Source organism: Nycticebus coucang, chromosome 8 (assembly GCF_027406575.1).
Source record: "Nycticebus coucang isolate mNycCou1 chromosome 8, mNycCou1.pri, whole genome shotgun sequence".
NCBI classification, from domain to species: domain Eukaryota; kingdom Metazoa; phylum Chordata; class Mammalia; order Primates; family Lorisidae; genus Nycticebus; species Nycticebus coucang.
The window spans coordinates 49,210,109-49,230,492 of NC_069787.1; the positions used below are offsets into that span (position 1 = coordinate 49,210,109).

Below are 20,384 nucleotides of genomic sequence, written 5' to 3' on the forward strand. Positions count from 1 at the left end.
CAGCCTCCTAGCACTTTGATGGTACTTTTGGAAAACATTTTCCTCCACCCACTTCTACTGTGAAAGAACAAGAACTTTGAGATACAGCTGGTGAATACCAGTAGTGGGAGAGAAAGGATACCAGTGACCTTCCCCGTGCTGTCCTCTCCCCATCGCCCTAGTCTCCAGCATAGCTTATGAAGCACAGGCCAGCCAGTCCAGCATCTCCATTTTGAGCCATCCTGGCTGTAACCTGGAAGCCACCTTCTGGGGCTGCTGCTTTGAGGATAGCCTTGAACAGCTGGGCCACACCCTCTGAGCCACACTTCCTCCCCAGAAGGTGTTTTGGGGAACCTGGAGGACCAAGACCTTGCTCTGGACAAGTGCATGGTGATGAAAGCCACTAGCTCTGCCCTGCTGTCCCCTGGGGAGAAAGAGTAGCAGCTGGTCAAGAGAGGGGATTGTCTAGCAAGAGTGGATCCAGAATGCTGAGGGCTTTATCTGGTGGGCCTTGACAGAGCTACTTCCAGAGATCAGTCTGGATGGAGGGAAGGAGGAGGCAGGGAGAAGGCTGCATCAGAGGAGATTCCTGTGTGGTGGCTGCAAAAGCCTGAGGGAGGGCGAGAGGAGCTGCAAGTGTGTCAAGTATCTCTTGTGGGATGGAAGTGCAGGTGGGGCAGGCAGACACCAGAGCGCCAGTTCTCGGGCCTGCCTTGCCCTGCACAGACTCTCGGTCTCTCCTCAGCACGCTGCGATCCCCCGTGGGCTGCCTTTAGCCTCTGTCCTCATTCTTCCTCCGTCTGGGAACTTCCTCTTCTGGGTGCCACCATCCTGACGCATGGGCTGGCTAAGCCAAGGCATGGCACCTCTGTGGCTGTCAGAGTTGGATGAGGGGACTGCTGAGACTCATCCTCGGGACTGGGGCCAGCAGTTGACACACTGCTAGGCCTCCATCCCCCTGCAGCCTCAGCAGGAAAGGGAACTAACCCCAGAGGGGAAGCGGCAGGTCAGCCCCTACGTGCTGTGGCCGTGAAGAGGGGCAGCAGTTTGTCTAGCCTTGTCTGTCTGGCAGCCAAGAGACCTTTTGGCAACTTTGGGTAGGAAGAACATGGCCAGTGCCCCACCCCATCAGCCCCCAGGCTTCCTCCTTGCTGCAGCCCCTCCCTGCACCAGCAGCACCCCCTTGCCCCTGGACTGGGGCATACCGCCTTCCCCAGCCCATCCCTCAGCAGCCCAAGGGCCCAGAAGTCTGAAGGAGGCGGGTGCCTCGGGCTGGCCCCTCTGTGACCCGTCACCGTGAATGTGGCCAGCACCGGCCGGTAGAGGAGCTGCTCTTCTCTGCTGTGCTGTCAGTCTCTGAGCTGACAACTGAACCACTGAGAAAGGCCAGTTCACACAGGCCCACACAGAGCGGTCCTTCTGTGCACAAGAATGGCCCAGTCGTCCGCATCAGCACCGTTTGTATCTTTATTTCTACGAGGTGTATACTTGAGAGCGGTGGAGCAGCATTGCCTTGAGAAGAGCTTTTGGTCACTGGATGTAAAGTGCACTGAGAGGGTGCATTGTCCCCAGGCAGCATGGGGGCCCAGGCCAACAGCCAGTCTTCGATCTGTGTTTGAGGAGGGGGTGGCAGCACGCTGATATGGGCTGCAGGGTCACTGTGGCTGGCAGAGCCTTTGTGTTGAGTATGGGTTGGGGGAGGCGGGGAAGCTGCCGCATGGCCTCAGGCCTGTGACAGGCCCAGGTAGGCCTGAGAACACTTTGCAGAAGGGCACGGTGGCCTGTTTGGGCAATGGGGAGCTGTTCTCACCAATTCATGCAATCTGAGAGAGGCTTGAGTTCATTAATGATTTAAGATTACAATATTGAATACCAGAGCCCCACGTGAAATGGACCATAGTGATCTGTAACTGTGATGTTGACGTGAACACCGCATCAACTCAGGAGGTTGATGAACCCCCTGGGGAAAGAGCTGTCTGCACAGAGGCCTGGTGTGATTTAAAGACAGTCCCACCTACAGGAGGCACCTTCATTCACCCGCTCTCATCTACCCCTCAAGCCCCTTCCCCCAGGTCGGATCACTTCTTAGCCTCCCCTGTCCGCAATCCTTGTTCTGCCAGAAGGGCCAGGTGGGCCGGCAGGGGCTGGGCAGGGCCTAGGATCCTCGCAGTTCAGTTCACGTCCTGCCGCTGGCTCAGGCTCTAGGGATATCATTTAAATTGGGCTGTACAGGTGTGGGTACTCTCCATCCCTCATACTGGACCCGAACAAGACACAAAGAGAATCGTTGGCCTCTTCCAAGCCTACTACTTATTATTTCTGCTGGTGCTAAATATCACTTTGTAGCATTTCCTGCCTCTCCATGTGGATGTTTTCATTTTATTTTTATAAACACCTATGCAGTGCATACTAGTATTACCATTTTGTAAATGAAGAAACTGGATTCAGAGAGAGCAGGCCAGTGGCACAAGGTCACACAGCTAGAAAGAGGCCACGCCAGGCCATGTTGTTTCAGAGGTCTGGACTCCCAGCTGCCTTAATCCAGGCTTCTGGGCCCTTCTCCCTGGTTCCTGGTGTTTCTGAGTCACAAGCCATGGAAGAAGAAAAGGAAGGAAGAAGTCAGAGGCTCGGGTGCTCCAGGGGCCCCATTTCCTAGCTGCTCCCTCCCAGCTGGGCCTCCACGCATCCATATCCGTAATGTGCCTCCCCAGAGCCCACTTTCACTTGCCTCTGCACATGTCACTAAGTCATTTCCTTAACTCTTTTTTTTTCTTGGGGTTTTATTCCTGTTAGGAGAAAAAATTTCTTTCACAATGATTTGTGTTTGCCTCTGCAGATCATTTTTTAAAGACTTACAGAATTATTTTTGTTTGACTATTAGACTTCTGTCTCTGAAAAATATATAACCATATGCTGTCAACCCTGGATACTGGCTTTGGTGGAATAGCTACCCTGCATTTTTTTACCCTACATAATGATCAGTGTTCTGTCTCAGGAAAACCCAAACTGTAGCTGGAGAAATGCCGAGAGAATAGGGAACAGGTTCATGCTCACAGGTACACAATACCTGTCATCTCAGGTACCTCTGTGTACCCACGTCAGAAAGAAGAGGAACCATGGCAGACAGGCACAGGCTTCACGGGAAGGGAGCCAAGGGAGCAGGATGAGTGGCTGACACCCTCAACACTAAGTTGAGCTCCTGAGCCTGTTTATGGGAGCAGTGGAGCAAATGCTTGGATTGGGATGTCCTGGCTTCAGACGCTGGTATGTCACTTCCTTGCTGCTGTGTACCTTCGGGCAAGTTACTTGGCCTCTCTGTGCGTCAGTTTGGGAGTCTGTAAAGTAGGATACTACCTCATAGGGTAGTGTTGAGGGCTGAATGATACATGCATACAGCAGCCTGAGACACGTGCCTGGCGCATAGTAGGTGCTCAGTGTTGTTATGGACAAGAGAAAACCACTTTCTGGAAAGGACCATTCAGAACAAATGGCTGGGGATATTTTTCACCCAGCCAATAATAGCTGCAATCCCTCTTTTCTGCAGGCAGAGATGGCTGACAGCTCTAGTGAGGTGCACGTCTAAAATCCGAAAAGGGCCCTGCCAGCCACGTCATAGGATTCAGGGAGACTATGTGATTTATTGTTTATTTACTTTATTTATGCCACGCTGCACTCCACGCAGGGTCTGAGCTGTCTTCCTTCTGCTTTCTCTTGTGTGCTGTTGCTTCTTGGTGATTGAGATTAGGACAGGAGTTGGCCCCTGTTCTGTGAGCTGACAGGCCCTATCGCCTGTCGGAGCACTTTCCTCCTTCGTGTTTGCCTTTGATTCCCTCCGAGTGGCAGGGGTGCGGTGGGGCGGGGTTTGTCTACTTGCCCTGGTGTACATCCCTGTCTTTTTGAAAGGTACTTGCTAACACAACTCTTGTCCCTTTTAAGAAAGTTCCTATTGTACTCGCAAACTAAGGCCTTCTGCAGGGGCTGGAGGCTGGCTGGGTAGTTGGGGCTGAGTCAGGTTTATCACAGGCGCCTCTGCCACATCTGAATTCCATGCGGCAGGCTTCAGGTGGTAGCCCAAGGGTTCAGGCCATTAGATACAATGAGGGGTATGGTTCAAGGACGCTGCCTCAGCAGCTCTCTTGTGGGACATTCTTAGCCTCATGGTAACCAGGATGTGACAGTCCCCTTTGTAGTTGCCAGCCACTGGGAACCCCAGCCATTTGCATAAGCTTCAACCCCGCTGTCATCCCTGGCTCCTTCCTCATGTCCACATCCATCCACCCCACCTGCAGAGTCACCACCTAAGCACAGGGCAGCCCCATCCCAGTATTAGCTGGACGGGTGTTCAGAGCTTCAGACTTCTGAGGGAGAACACACTGAAATCAGTAGACACGATCCCGGACTGAGAAATTAGCATGCTGGGTAGTTCCTGTCACCTTGCCTCTTCAGCAAAATAAGACTGCCATCTACCGTAGCTCGCAATAGTGGTACAAATGTCAAGTTTGTATAAATGCAAATCACATTCAAGTCTATTGTGTTTTCCTTTCAAATACTGGTACTTTAATCACTTAAACCACTCTGACCCTGTAACTCTACAGCATAGTGTTGATTTTTATAATGTCTGTCTTGTGACTCCTCGTAGGAGACAAAGCATTCATGGTCCACCTGGACTGCCTCCCTAACGTGAGGATCACACAGCCAGTAATGATCAGCACCGAGGCCGCACAGTGAGCATGCAGGGAAATCTAGAGCAGGGGGAAAAAGCACAGGACCTTGGGCTAGGAGCTGGGTGGTCCCATGTGGCCCACTCTACCCCAGGAGACCCCCCAGGCAGTGGATTGCCCTGGCTCTCCATCCTGAAGTCTCTGGCCAAGTTAGCATAGAGCTAATCAACCAACTCTTCTCCAGGGTAGAGTGTTTCAGTCCTAGGCTATTTACTTTAGGATTATGGACCAGTGCTCCAATAACTTTATATAGTACACTGTTGGGTAAAAAAATAAAGAGGGGAACTTCAGCTTGAGGACCCTTAACAAGCCCCTAGAACAGTGGTTCTCAACCTTTCTAATGCTGCAGTGTATTTTCATTGTTACAAAGGGGTCGCAACCCACAGGTTCAGAACTGCTGCCCTAGAAGAACAGTGGATCTTGTCGGGCAATCAAGTGAAGAAAACAAGTGATTTTGGGCTGAGTAGAACTAGATGCATTTGAGACAAAGAAGCTCAAAATGTTTAAATAACTGCAAGTGCTGTGTGCAGTAGAAATGTCCCTGACATCCTAAGAGGGTTTTATTTTAAACTCTAATCACTACAATAAACATTTTCTTAAAGAGGATAAAAAAGTTTCTAAATCTGAACAGTGTTGTCTATAATCTGTATAATGGCTATAAGAATGGTGAGATTTTTGTTTTCCCTTGGAAATGGGAAATTCCTCTACGTTCTATTTATTTTTTTAAAAACATTCATATTTTATAATTAATATATTGTCTACCGATGAATACTAATTTAATATTTTCTATTTTTTTAAAAACAACCTATTAACATGAGATGTAGTGTGTGTTTTCTTTTTTTCTCCCACCAAGTTGAAATTTTTCTGTATTTGAAATGGCATCACAAAATGGATGGGCAGTGGGTTTTTTTGTTTAATTGTTGGGGATTCATTGAGGGTCCAAGAAACCAGGTTACACTGATTGCATTTGTTAGGTAAAGTCCCTCTTACAATTGTGTCTTGCCCCTAAGAGGTGTGGCACACACCCAGACCCCACCAGGCAGTGGTTTTTATACTGGGTATAAGAATGACCTCATAGTCCCACCTGGTTAAATTTATACCCACCTCCAAATTCTATTAATTCTTCTATTACTACTTTGTTCTATAGAATACTTGATGTGCTTCTGTGGCATTTACTATGTAATAAGAAGCTAGCTATAGAGTAAACTCATATTAATTACTCTCTAAATAATTTGAGCCCCTTCCCTTAAATGTAGACACTGTAATATGGATGAACATTTTATTAGAGAAATTTGATAAATATGTTACAAATCCCAGTTGCACTTGAGGAAATGGTTTGGTCAGATGTGAACACTGAAATAAAATCCCACAGCTTCTCAAACTCTAAATTAAAATGTCAGTTGCCACAAGAGAGGGATTTTTAAAAAGGGAAATTTGTTTTTTAAAACTGAGCAAGCTAATCCACCTTGGCAGATTTTGAATTCCCGTCCTTATCAGGAAATAGGAAAAAGAATCCTCAAATGTACTGTTAAGAGGTGGCTGTATATGTGGAGAATACAAATGGATTTTAACATTAGACTAAACACAGCATAATTTGAAATTCTAACTAAAAGTACACACACTGTCTCCCCAAACCTATCCTGTATTCTTTGTTGGATGAACCTTGTCATTATGGTGTGCCTTGCCCACACATTCACGACATGTCCTCGCTCACTGCCATGTTCTTTTGTGAGTGTAGAAAAATAAAGGAATCTGAAGGTGATTTGTCTTATCACAGGCCTGATCAATTTAAAATCTGCAGGTTTGTGATAGTAGTTTTGCAGTCCTAGGAAAGCAGTAAGGAAGGGGAAAGCATTCAAATGACGCATTGCCGCAAACAAAGCTTTTAAAAATAGGCAAATATAAACAGGATTGATCGATTTAAATTGATTTTTTAAAATGTTTTATTCTGTGGAGTTTGGGGAGTGACTTAGAGCTTTAGGGGAGCTAAGGAGCTGCCTGAGTGCTGGTGGCTTTCTGTTTTTATTTGAACTGGAGCAAATGAGAACGTAAATGCTTCCTGAATATTTTCTGTTTTCAGGAGACTCGCATGAGAAAACAGCACCCATAAGTAGGAACAATGAAGCAACCTGCTTTGACTGCTTATAGGGACTTTAAACGGATGCTCCAGCTATAAAATACCAACAATCTCAGCAGGCCTCCTTTCCTCATTTCACAAAATTAATTGTAAGATCAATGTCTTCCAGGGGTTCAATCTTTGTATGTTCTGTGCACGGCAGATATGTTCTACTTGCCTAATTTTTAAAAACTGACCAATACCTTCCTGGGGAGAATTGAGGAAAATGGTATGGTCCTGGGTATTTATTTCATGACACTGCCCACAAGGCCTCACTGGTCTGTAGGCTCTATGCCAGCCACCAGTCCATCATTTCTCAGTGAAAAGAACCTTTCAGCTTGGTTACCACCTGGAGAGAGCTGAATTTCCAGCAGTCAGGCTTGATCTGGATAAATAATTAGAGCTGGAGAGGGAAGACATCACCCTGGTGCTGTCTGTGATTCTGCTAATGTAGCCAGACCCTGTGATTCCATCCCTGCTACAATCTTTTTTTTTTATTTTTTATTTTTTATTTTTTTTTATTAAATCATAACTGTATACATTGATATGATCATGGGGTATCATACACTCGCTTCATAAACCATTTGACACATTTTTATCACAGTGGTTAACATAGCCTTTCTGGTGTTATCCCTGCTACAATCTTAAGGCAGCGTTTCTCTAAAGCCGTGGAGGAAGGGAGGAAGGAGGGAGGGAGATATAGCAACAAAGCCAGTTGCTTGCATTTGTCTTGAAAAAAACTAATGACATTTTTCATTCTTTTGGTAAAACCAAGAAAACAGCTGCAGCTCTTCATCTACACCGAAGCTGAATCTCAATATGTCTCCTTCCCCAACCACCCTCACCTATCAGGACATACATGTCCCAATGCGATTACTTTGGCATACTGATTCATTTTTAAAACCATATTGCCCCTACTTTACTGGAATTTGCAGAGCTCTGAGTTATGAGGGCAGATCACATTTCTCATAAAGCAGACCCTGAAGTGGTTAATAGGTTGTTGTTGAACTTTAACAGCTGCTCATTAAAAGCCAATTTAAAAAAAGAGAAAAAGCATATTGGCTGTTGTACAGTGTCTGTGTCTCTCTACAGGTATCCATTATTCTGCCACTTTATCACATTTTATCCTGCCCTTCTGTATGCTGCTCATGGATGAGAACGAGAAAGCCTTGGCCACCCTATTCTGAGCTTCTGGTGAAATCTCCAATTTTTCTCTCATTTGTGTTTTCAGTTCTAATCTGTATTTATTGTACCATTAATTCTTACTGATTGAGACTCATAGCAAGAAAGGCCAATTTAATGTATTGAAAAATGGTAACTGTACTCATGGTGTAAGAAAAAGGTAATTAGTTAAAATAATTTAAATTCACAACAGGCATGTTTCATATGCTTATATGTTAACCACAAAAGTCCCTTAATGATCAGTTGTTGGACCAAGAACTGGAAGACTTACTGAAGAAACAAAGCCCTTTAAGCTTAGGTGGCCTGCCCTGATTCAAAATATGGCAGACTTGGAGTGTCCAGCAAGTTGGAAATTAACTATCCCCCAACCCAGGGCCAGCCTCCACAGATTTATTTATCACAGATTCCAAAATTAGCAACTTATTAATTAATAGAGTTGAATATATACTTTTCCAGCAAATCGTAGCTGGATCTCATTTGCTTTAGTCACTGACACGCAGGCCTTACTGGGTGTTTGGTGTGTGACAAACCTAGATGGTCTGGGCAGGCCTATCTCTGGAGTAAAATGACCCATCAGCCCAGGAGCACTGCACAGTCACACGTGTTTTTCCAAACCTCCTGGCTTAAGACTTCTCTTTTTTAAAAAATTCCACCCATTTAGTGAGACAGTTAACCAGGGCACCTCTGAATGGACTAAACCCAGTTCCTTCCCTCCTCCTTCCTCCCCTCTTAAAACCTAAGGGGCATTTAAAGTCTCTCTGCCCTAGGGCGGAGGAAGGTCTTTGGGGACTACTGGTTGTGTTGAGTGGGGCCGGGGTGCAGAACGCTGCCAGGCACACTCTGTTAGACATAGGAAGATTGGGGATTTTTTTTTTTTTTTTTGAGAATCATGGGACATGACTGTCCCATTGTCATGGGATAGTACCTGGGACAGTGTCAGGACTTAGGTACTGTAAGTGTCATATATGAAACCTCTGGAGAGAAACACTGTGTAGGAACTCTTTCTCCTGATGCCACTCGCAGGTTACTGCTTTCAAAGCAAAGGCAGACTCTGTCCCTGCCCCGGTGGGAAGTCTTTGCCTGCGCACTCCCAGCTTGGGATTGATTTTTGGCCCCTGCTGCAGCAAGTTGAGGGCTGGCTGGGGGCGGAGTGCAGACTCTGTGGGTTGTACCGGGAGCCCAATGCTGCCTCCGATTTTTTTTTTAATTGGGATTTCCATATGACAAAAAAGAAAGAGGTTTCTCCTCGATCTAACCATTGGAGCCCTTAACATCTTTTAATAACACCGACGGGGTAAGTGGCAGAGTCGTGTTCCCAGGGTGGCTGGCGGCAGCGGGCTGCGCAGTCCTCCCGCCTGGCCTCAGGCCCGGCTGTCCCTGCGCGCGCCCCTGTGTGGCCCGGGGACCTGCAGGCCGCCTGCTCCTCCCCGCCCTTCCCCAAGGTACTGGGGGCCATCGCACCCCACCCGAGCTCCGCAGGCTGAGCTCGCCCCCGCCCCCGACTTCTCCGCGGGGATTTTCTCTGGAGGTTAAATTGCGTGTCGATTCTCACGGGGCTTTGCCGGCTGCCCTGAGCCTGTCCTGTAGGATTCTGTGATCCGGTCCGGCAACAGAGGAGTGGCCACAAGGGTTCATTTTCTCTAGGAACCGGCTGGCCGTCTTGCCATGGCAGGCTGATTTATTGATGTATGTAAAAAGTGTGTTTTATTTTAGTAATTCGGCAACCTTGAATTCCTGGAAGTCGCCTGCCCTTCCCAGGCATCCTGTTCACTGGGAGGAATGAAAGACAAAGGTGGTCGTGCCCGCCCCCCTCCCCTGCATTTTCTAGCTGGTGACCGTTGACTTTGCTGTTGTATAGAAGGCCAATTAGGGATGGAAGGTATTTTTCCAGAGGAATCACTAAAATAAATATTAGTGTTTATAAAGTGCACTGGTCTTTTAAGAGCAGTTTGACAGGCAACCTCTTCTGGGGTGTGTTGTGCTGTCCAGCTTTGGGATGGCTCTAGGGTTGGTGTTGTGTCTGTGTTACAGTCACTGGCGTGTTCTCATCAAGGTACACGAGAATCGCTGTTGCCTTTTCATTACAAAGGCTACTACAATGAGCAAGGAAACATCATTTCAACTGTATTTTCTGTATCTTTATCTTATTCAACTTTGGTTTTCGGCTTCCCATACTTCCCCCCCTTCTCCCCATCCATCCACGCCACCATCATAAAAACAAAAAAAATCATCTCCACAGACTCTTACATTCTGGGGAGAACTCTATTATGCCTGTAAACTGAACCTGGATTGTGTTACTAATTTTGTAAGAGATTCTGTCATACAGGAAATCACAGCCTCTGGGTCAATATGTGCATATGAACCTCTCAGCCAAATAATCTGAATTGTTTTGAAAGGATATTTTTAAGCCAATGAACACTTAGCAAAAATATCTTTACAGATCCTGATAAACCTATTTTTAGTTTCAGTACTTTAAACACTTGCCCAGCCCAAGTGGCTCGAATCAATGTAAAATGTGCTTCTAACAAAAGATGTTGATATTGTGAGTGATTAAATCAATATACATTGCCATTATGGAAATAGCTGATCTAATAACAATAGAAATTTCCCTATAGAAAGTGCCACTCTGATTTTAAACTCTAGAAGATATATGTATTTATTATATTTTACAGAGAAGGAGTCGTGTAAGAATAACTAAAGTACAGTGACATTTGTTCTGGGTTTCTGTTTTCCATAAACTTACTGTATATTCTATTTGATATGTTGCCATTCACTTCTTAAAAGTGATCCACTAAATTTATAATAGACTGTCATTTATTTATGTGTAAAACAGGAGAATATAATGTGCGTATAGCTACATGCATGACTTAATCTATGGATAGAAATGACAGCCAGTAGGGTGAGAATAATGAACCGTCTGCCTCTGTGAGAAAGAGCAAGAGGGAAAGCACCCCGATGGCTAACTTGTGAGTAACCAGCAGGAAACGGGGCCAGAAAGCTTTTCTTTTGCTTCTGTTCCTAAACAAGCTTCTCCTGGCGGCATCGCATTCATGTTGGAGTGATTAAGTAAAAACAAGAAGACAGAACATTTATTAGGCAATATGTTGTTTTTATTTTGTATATTTACTACAAAAATTTTTGAAATGCCTTTATCGTCTGCTGAAAAGTAATCATAGAATTTTTATTTTGCAGATGGTGGAAGGAGAGACATTTAAGAGTAATGGTATGAGTTGGAATGTGATTTTTAAGCTTATGGGGAAAACAATGAGGCATGCACGTCTGGAGTGTATTTGGGTGTCTCTGTGCCTGTTTTATAGAAGGCACATTACCTTTGTCTTCAAACCACAGCACTGATGTACTGCACACGGAAGGAATGTGTAACGACTTAACACAGCGATATAGTAATAATGCATTCAGTGTAGGAAACAGTACGTAGATCTCTCTGAGGTCTTGAGGATAGAAGAAACTTGCCACAGAGAATGTAAGGAAGGAAGGAATAAAGCGATGCTGGGCTGACTACCTCCTCAGCTGAGAGATGGTTGGTATGCCCTGAAATGTGGATTTTTGAGTGAGCAGACACTATCTCCCTGTCTCTCCATGGCCTTTGGTTTATTGTGGGTGGAGTTGGCACTGAGGCCCTGGGGAGGATGGTGGTGTCTATAATCTTTTACTGATGGTCTGAATTCTATGGTGCTCCTACAAAATGCATGCACACAAACACACATTCATTAAATGGTAACCGTGAGAGCATGCGGTTCATGCAGCTCTCTTTAAATTCATTTAAAAGACATAATGGAATTTTAAAAAATACTGCTGCAAACCATTACCCTTCAGATCACTCGTTGTGATTTATTTTAACCTAGAAGTGACCTTTTCTCTACAGAAACTCTTGATCATTACAGAAGGGTTTTTGTTTGTTTGATTGTGCAGGCTTGGATTCTAAGGAAGAAGAGCAAGGCAGAATATCTCCGAGTGTCAGAAATGTTTGAGACAAACGTCCTGTTTGATGTTGAACTGTTGGTTCATGTAGTCATGAAAAAAATACTTTCTTCATTTTGATGAATAATTAAAAGGGAAATGTGTTTAATATAAAAGCTTATACCTGGGCAAAAATGATATTGTTTTATAGTCTGTTGTGGTTGAATCAGGAAGCAGGAGGAAAGTCATGTCTACCCTATAGATACTATTGATCATCTCTTACTTATCAAGGGTGATATGGGGAGTGAAATTACTGGGGAATAGTAGAAATTATTTGTATAGATATTTATTGATACACAAATCCATTCATTGTATTTTTAAATGTGTCAAAAGAAATCTTGAGTGGCTTGCTGGGTTGGCCTTCTGCGCACTAGAAAATGCCGTATTCTTGTTTACCCTCCTACCCCCAGCAGGTCATGAATTCCCCAGAGAAATGAGAGGTAGAGCTGGACTCCGTTAGTAACTGGTATTTGATCTCTTAGTCAATGCTGTCTCTAGGCTCCCCTTTAACGTTGTTATTTGGGGGCCAGGATGATCCCCTACCTCCCACCGCACAAAAAAGATATCTTCTATGCACTTGAAAAGGACCTGATTTTGGTGGTGGTTTGTAGAACTCAGTTCCAGGGAGACAGTAAAATACCTTAGTGATGTCTTCTTTATGTAATTTACATATTTTAGGCACTTTATGTCAGGTCAATGGCCTATTTTGCTACTCTAGACAATTTGACCAGTGTTAACAAACCTGTCATATCTTAGAAAGAATAAATTAAGAATGGCTCTGGGAAGCCCCAGAGGCCCTCATTAACTAGTTTCTAATAGGTTTAAAGAAAAAAAAACCCTTACCCTTTCTTCAAATTCTGTCCCAAATGCAGTGCTCTACTGGTTGATAATCAATAATGACTCATGTGGGATGTGACTTGCAGTGAAGTTTCATTGTCTCTCCCTAGATAGGATTTCTCTCTAACCAGGTAGCTGAAGAGTGAAAACAGATGCTTTTCATCTGTGCTTCAAGGATAGCAACATGAAAATCAAAATGTACAAAAAAAAGAAAGAAAATCGAAGTGTACAATAGAATCAAGGTATTGTTTAATTATTAGAAGCTTATACTGTTTTTTTGTTTGTTTGTTTGTTTTGCAGTTTTCAGCCAGGGCTGGGTTTGAACCCACCACCTCTGGTATATGGGGCCGGCGCCCTACTCCTTGAGCCACAGGTGCCACCCAGCTTACACTGTTTTTGAAATTAAAGAGTGGTAATTGTAACCTCATGAAATATCTAAAAATGCATAGCAAATACTGAATACTAGATGTGGATATATAGTCTAAAGCTAAACTTTTGTGACATATTTTTACATATGTACGATCGTGTAACCTTCACACCATTGCAGAACTGTCAAATACAACTAAGTAAAATGTGTATGGGTGGGAAAAAAAGAATGTATGCTAATCTGGTATGAGTGCTAACGTGGGCTTGGAAATGGACCAGTCTACATTTTACTGAATCCCCCAAATTCTTAAGACAGGGACCAGACATGTTATAGATGGAAGCTTATTGGTATGTGGAATGCATGTGCTGTCACACAACACAGTCTCCTCTTCTGTAGACCCCTCTCTCCAGCAGGCAGTGGGAGAATCAAAAACACAAACGCATGGGAGGCTGGCTGTGTCGCTACAGTTTCCTCCACTGTGTCATATCTGTGATCAGGCAGATGATCTCTGCATGGATGGAGAGTTGGCTGTGTGTAGTCAGAACATGAATAATCCAACATCCAGGAAGATGGTGGAAAGGAAACATTAATTCGTTTATCTTTTAAACCACTATCTATTGAACACCTGCATCATACCCTGTACAACAATCCTGATTAACATATAATCAGTATTATATGATTATGAGCCCATTCATCAGAAAAATCTTCTCTATAGTGAGGATGTACAGGTGGGAAAGAGAAAACAAAATTTAGAACATGGGGATAAGTGTGTATAGCTTAATAAAACATTTTGGTTGTAACCGAACACAATTTGAACTATCTCAAGAAGTCATCATTTCAAAGAGCTTTTGGTTTTGTTGATTTTCTCTAGTTTTATTTTCAGTTTTATTGGTTTCTCCTTTAATTTTCATTACAACTTTTCTTCTGCCAACTTTAGGCTTAAATTGTTCTCCCTTCTCTAGTTCCTTAAGCTAGAAGCTCAGGTTATTGATTGTAGATTTTTTTCGATCATTTCTAATATATGCATATAATGCTGTGAATTTTCCTTCAAGCACTGCTAGCCTGCATTCCATATATCTGGCAAGTTTCATTTAGTTCAAAGTACTTTGACATCTCTCTTGACATTTCTTTGTTCCACATGTGATTTAGAAATGTACTGCTTAACTTTAAGATATTCTGCAATTTCTAGTTATGTTTCTGTTATTAGTTACTAGTTTAATTCCATTGTGTTCTGAGAATATACTCTGTAGGATTTGTATGCTTTTTTAGGTACATTTTATAGTCCAGGATATGGTCTATCTTAAAGTTCCATGTGAGCTTGGGAAGAATGTGTATTCCGCTGTTGCTGGAGTAGTCTGTAAATGTCAATTTGATCAAGCTGATTGACAGTACTGTTCAGGTCATATATATCCATACTGATTTTCGCCTGCTTGATCTATGAATTATTGACAGAGGGGTGTTGAACTCTCTATAAAAACGGATTTGTCTGTTTCTCCTTTCAGTTCTGTCAGTTTTGCCTCGTGTTTTTACAGTCCACTTTTAGGTGCATACACTGTTTTGTCTTGGACAATTGACCCCCTTATCATTATGTAATGCCCTTCTTTATCCTGATGACCTTCTTCGTTTTGAAGTCTGCTATGTTTAAAATTAATGCAGCTATTTCAACTTTCCTTTAATTACTGTTAGCATGATATGTCTTTCTCTATAACCTTTTACTTCCAAACTATTGAAGTCTTTATAGTTAAAGGTAGATATCTTGTAGATAACATATAGTTGGATCTTGTTTGTATTTTTGCTTTCTTAATCCATTCTCACAATCTATTTTATCTGGCATATTTAGACCGTCACATTCAAAGTGATTACTGACATAATTTCTACCATATTTGTAACTTTCTGTGCATATTTGGTTTTTGTTACTCACCTCCCCCTTTCTGCCTTCTCTGGTCTTGATTGAGCATTTTACATAATTCCATTTTATTTCTCTTTTAATAAATAAATTATACTTCATTTTAAGTATTTGTTAGTGGTTGTCCTAGAGTTTACAATATACTTCTTAGGTTTTAGAACATTGTTGGTAAAATATGCTTACCATATTTTATAATTTTAACCATTTTTGGTGTACAGTTCAGTGGTATTAAACACATTTGCATTGTTTTATAATCATCCAGGACTTCTTCATCTTTTCAAAATGAAGCACTATATCCAGTATGTAATATACATTTTAAATCGATTATCACCTTCATATAACACTATGCTCTTCTCATACAGTACAGATAGCTTAAAGTATTCTCTGTTCATACCTCCTGTCTTTTGTGACATTGTTATTATTCATTTCCCTGATCCATATGCTATAATCACTAAAACATTATATTACTGTTATTAATTTTCTTAAATTTTATGGTATATAAGGTATACAACATAATACTACAAATACATATACAGTAAAATGGTTACTAATGTGGACAAAATTAACGTAACTGTTATTTTACATAATTACCTACATTCTCTCCCTGTGTCAAAAGCAGTTGTAATCTACTTATTTAGCAAAAACACTAAATATGATACCCTATTATTATTGCATTTTGCAGTATTATTTTATTTAAAATAATCTAATATTATTTTATTGGGGTCCTGTAAATGTGGTGCTAAGGGTAGGAGAAGGGAAGCATTCTATAATCTTCTAATTCAATCTCAGTGTTTTAGCGGGCCTGAGTCTTGAGGTTGTGACCTTAGCGGTGTTTTCTCCAGTGGTATAGCTTATTGTCCCTGCCTCATCCTCCCGTCTCTGGCTGAAGCATACCTAACCTGTTTCCTTAAAGTGGTAACTAGCAGTGAGGGTTTCTTGTCTCCTCTCTTAGGTGTACAGGAAACCTGGCGGAAGGAGGTGGAAGAATGTCCATTCTCCTACTGTATAAGGCTCTAGCGAAGTCCTTTCTGCTGGATGTAAGATTGGGGTTTTTTGTTTGTTTGTTTTTCATGGAGAAGGCACTGGGTAAATTTTATAATGATGATTCTTTCCTTGTCCTTGCCAGAGCCATGACAGCATCTTTCTGGTACCTCAATTATGAAAACCTGGTGGGATTTCTGGAGCTAATACTCAGAAGGTGAGTCCCCCTGCACCCCAGACTGTGATCCTCATGAATTTCAAAGAAAGTCCAAAAAAAGGAATTGATTTTGCGTTCCAGATTTTTTGTGTAAGGATGGGAATGTTTCCCAAGCTCTTTACTTGTGAGAGCTGATACTGGAAGTCTCTTTCTCAAGAAACTAAGATATATTTATTGACCTATATAAGAAATTCATGGGAAAGGGAGGCAAATCTGGCTTCAGTAATCACTGAGACTATGGCCTTGAAAACTGCTTTTCTACATTTTGACTTCTCCCTGTGACAGTGCCGTTTACTAATGCCAGTCATCAATCTGTTTTCTCCATGGCTGAAGACAATTCTGGACTCAGATCTTCCTCATCAGCTTTAAAAACCACCACCACCACCAACACCACCACCACCAAAAATAATAACAATAAATTCTGCAAGAGGATCGTGATTGGATCAACTTGTTTCACATGCCCATAGCCTGGACCAATCACTGTGGCTGTGAAGGGGCAAGACTATGACTGGCCCAGCATGAGCTACGTGCAGACACCTGGTGCCAGGGAGATGGAACTGTTTCCCGAGACATTACTAGATATTCTTAGGAAGCATAGATAGGAGGGGAGTGTAGGAAAGGAAAGAAAGACTACTAATCCATGCCCTATAAGGGGAATGGGGAATAGCTCACTCAAGGTAAATTTGCCTCATTTACAATTGCCTCAGCTTACAAACTCCTTTAAATCCTTTGGAATGTTTATGAGAAGGGAGGATTTCCAATCTTGCTTCTCACAGTCCTTACTGAAGTGGATAACTGAGTCTATTCATCTGATAATGCATTTAAACTGAATTATTGTGACAAAGGATTTCCATTATCTATTTCATTGTGTTGCAGACTGTCAGGATAAATCTCATGTGGGGAGAAGATCAAAGTTGCTTTCTTTTATTTCCAGTTTTTATATTCCATGACTGCTTGGACTCAGCTTGATTTAATGCATAACTTAGGACAGAAGAGCAAGGTGGTTTCTACTCTAAGCTCCTAAAGCCCCTAACTCGTGTAAAAATCTCTTGAGATGACAGTTTCTGGCAGCTCAACCTGGATGAAATTGCCTTTTTTAAAAAAGTAATTAATGTTTGCTCATTCAAGTTTGACCTGTAATAGCCTGAATGTCCTGAAAAATTTCAAAAATAGGAACAAAAGTTTCAAAAAAACTTTCTGTAAAAATAATTAGAAGGTGTGCAAATTCTATTATTAAATACAACTTGAACTGGTTTAGGCAAAAAAGGACATTTATAACCTCACCCTCCAATATATACTCTGTGCACATGTGTGTACGTGTGTGTGTGTGAGAGAGAGAGAGACAGACTGATTTCAATTCTAGGATTTTAAATGTTGTCATCAGGACCTATTCTTCCATCTCTTGATTTTGTTCTTTGTAACTGGCTTCATCCTCAGCTTACTTCCTTATGAGCTGATGTCTAGCAGAAGAGAACATATGTGTCTCTCTTACAAAGCCATCAAATCTAAAGATGGAACCTCATTGTTTAGACTGGGTCACATGGACAAACCTCAGTCGATAGAGGACGATATCTATATTTTGACCGGGTAGGAGAGTGTAGTCGGTTTGTTCAATCCTATCTTAAGTAACAACCCCCTTGGCTAGGTTTGATCACCAAAATAGAAGTAATACATATAACAAAAGGGATGATAATAACAACACACATTTATGAAGTGCTTGGTATGTGCCCAGCACTCTTCTGAACATTTAAAATGGTTTAACGAATTTATAACCTTCTCATCCCAAACTCATGAGAAGACAGAGAGGTTGTATAACTTGACAAAGGTTGTATAGCTAATAAGTAGTAGTACCAGGATTTGTACATAGCAGTCTGGATCCAGCGTGAGTGCAGTTACCACAGATCATTACTCTCTTTAAGGAGGTGAGCAATGAAATCCAGGGGCTACTCTAGAACACAGCATACAAGAACAAACAATTGTCAATATCCCTTCTAGGAAGTTATTTCTTTCTATGCCCTTCAGTTGACTGTTATCCCTGATCCTAGTTTTCCCCATAGCCCATTTGGAAAGTCAATACATCTGGATCAAAGACTAAATCTCTACTTTTAATGTATGTGCACTATTTTGGTTGTTTTTCTATAGTCTCAGCCTCAATAGATGGATTTCTACAAAGAAAAAGGTTTGAAGTGAACCCATGTCTCGTCCTTTCTGTTTCTCTCTTAAAAAAAAAAAAAAAGTCTTCAGTTTATAATTTAGAAGCCACCCTGTTCCTCCATTCTCATGAGTTCCATTCTTTTTCTCCTCAAACCCCACTGACCTAGAAGTCTGCAGATTGATTGCACCCTCTGCAGCTACGCAAACCAACTGCAGTACCCCCGACAGCAGATGAGTTTCAAGGGAATCCGAAAGAGAATTGGACAGGCAAATCAAAACATCTTGTTTCAGCCTTTTACAGATATTTATGGAGTTTGTGGGAAAAAAAGACTGAAAAAATTTGAAAATGAGGAGAATCAATGGGAGGAGGGAAAACATCAGAGTTTCTAAAGTTAGAAACTCTGAGTAACCTAGTTTGAAAGAAAAAGAATAGTTTGATGAATTCAGTAAAAAATATTTTATGAAAGTATGTGAGTGTGATTTTTAACGGAATAAATTGATACGTTACAAGGTTCAACTAGACATGTATCTTTTTCCTAAAATAGCTTGTGCTATGTAACAAACCACCCAAAGCCCAGTGGTAAAAAACAACAATAATGTCTTATTTCTCATCAGTCTGCAGGCTGATCTGGTTGGCTGTCTACATAGGCTTAGCCAGGGACAGCTCTGCCCCACATGCTTTTCTTCATCCTCTGGAATTAACAGGTCAATTTGGGCCTGGCCTTCCCATGATGATGGCAGAAGATCAAGAGGGTAATCTCAGCTGTATAAGCCCTTTTAAAGTTTCTGCATTACTTATATATCTGCCAACTTTCCATTAGCCAAACCAAGTCACATACAAAACCTAGCATTCAGGTATGAGAAGCACATCCTACCCAAATAGGAAGATACTGAAAATTTGCACAAAAAAAAGCAAGTGGAAATAGGGAGGGAAAAAGAATTCAGGCCTTTAATGTAATCTACCATGTCCTATCATCCAGCCTGTGCTGATTAGGCTTATGGGTGGTAGTTGATGAGCGATGAGCCCTAAAATACTTTGAGATCAACAAGGGGCCTACCCATGGCTTGAGTGAGCCAATCAGATAGTAAAAGGAGCTGACACCTCATCATGTTTACTACATGCCAGCCAGTGCTCTATCATCCATATCTACTTAATACTCACAATGATCTGAGGAGACATTTACCATTGTTGGCTCTATTATACTCAGTGAGGAAACTGAAATACGGAGAAATAACCTGCCCAGTTGGTAAGCAGAAGAACTGCTAAGTCGAAGGACCAAGATTCAAATCTGGACTGTCTGACTACAATACTCATGCAATTAACCTACTCATTTTTCTCTCTTGGAGAGAAAGAGACAGAATTTGCAAAACAGTAGTGAAGCAGAAGTTATCAGGATGTCATGGTCAGCCTGAGTCACATGTAAGCTTTGTTTAAAAAGAGAGTGAGAAAATATGTAGAGGTTGAGAAAGTTGGTATAGAAAGAGGAGGAAAAGAGATATAGGCAGAGGTGATGATGGGAAGAGCTGTGCCAGGACGTGGGGAGAAAAGGTGAATGAATCTCTGACAAGTCCCCAGGGCTACTTCTCTGGAAGAAGAGAAGTGGTGAAATAATGATAACAGATTCCTGGAAAGTGTATTGCCTGTTAGTAAGCATTTAGTTTGGAAAGTACTAAGAATCAAAGACTGGAGAATTGTTATGATTTGAAAACTCAGGTTGCCACAGTTGTAAACTTCTTATAAACTTTTATAAAATCAATTTTTGATTTCCAAAGTATAAAAGAGATCAAAGCAGAATGATTATGGTTGAATGAATGTGATACATCTTCCAGATGGCCCTTTCTTCAGGCTATCCTTCCCCCTCACTGCTCTGAGCTGAGCTCTGTTGAACCATCAGGATCCTTAGGACACTCTTTTAAAAACATTGACCCACACTTAGGCAAATGGT

General features: G+C 42.3%; 1 protein-coding gene across 1 annotated transcript in view; it reads left to right on the forward strand.

The window, feature by feature from the left end:
• LOC128591331 (uncharacterized) overlaps positions 1–20,384 on the forward strand; it is a 75,368-nt gene that overhangs the window by 10,780 nt on the left and 44,204 nt on the right. Inside the window, exon 4 of the mRNA XM_053598824.1 lies at positions 16,215–16,284. Coding sequence (XP_053454799.1) covers positions 16,215–16,284 — 70 coding nt within the window. The remainder of the gene's footprint in view (positions 1–16,214; positions 16,285–20,384) is intronic.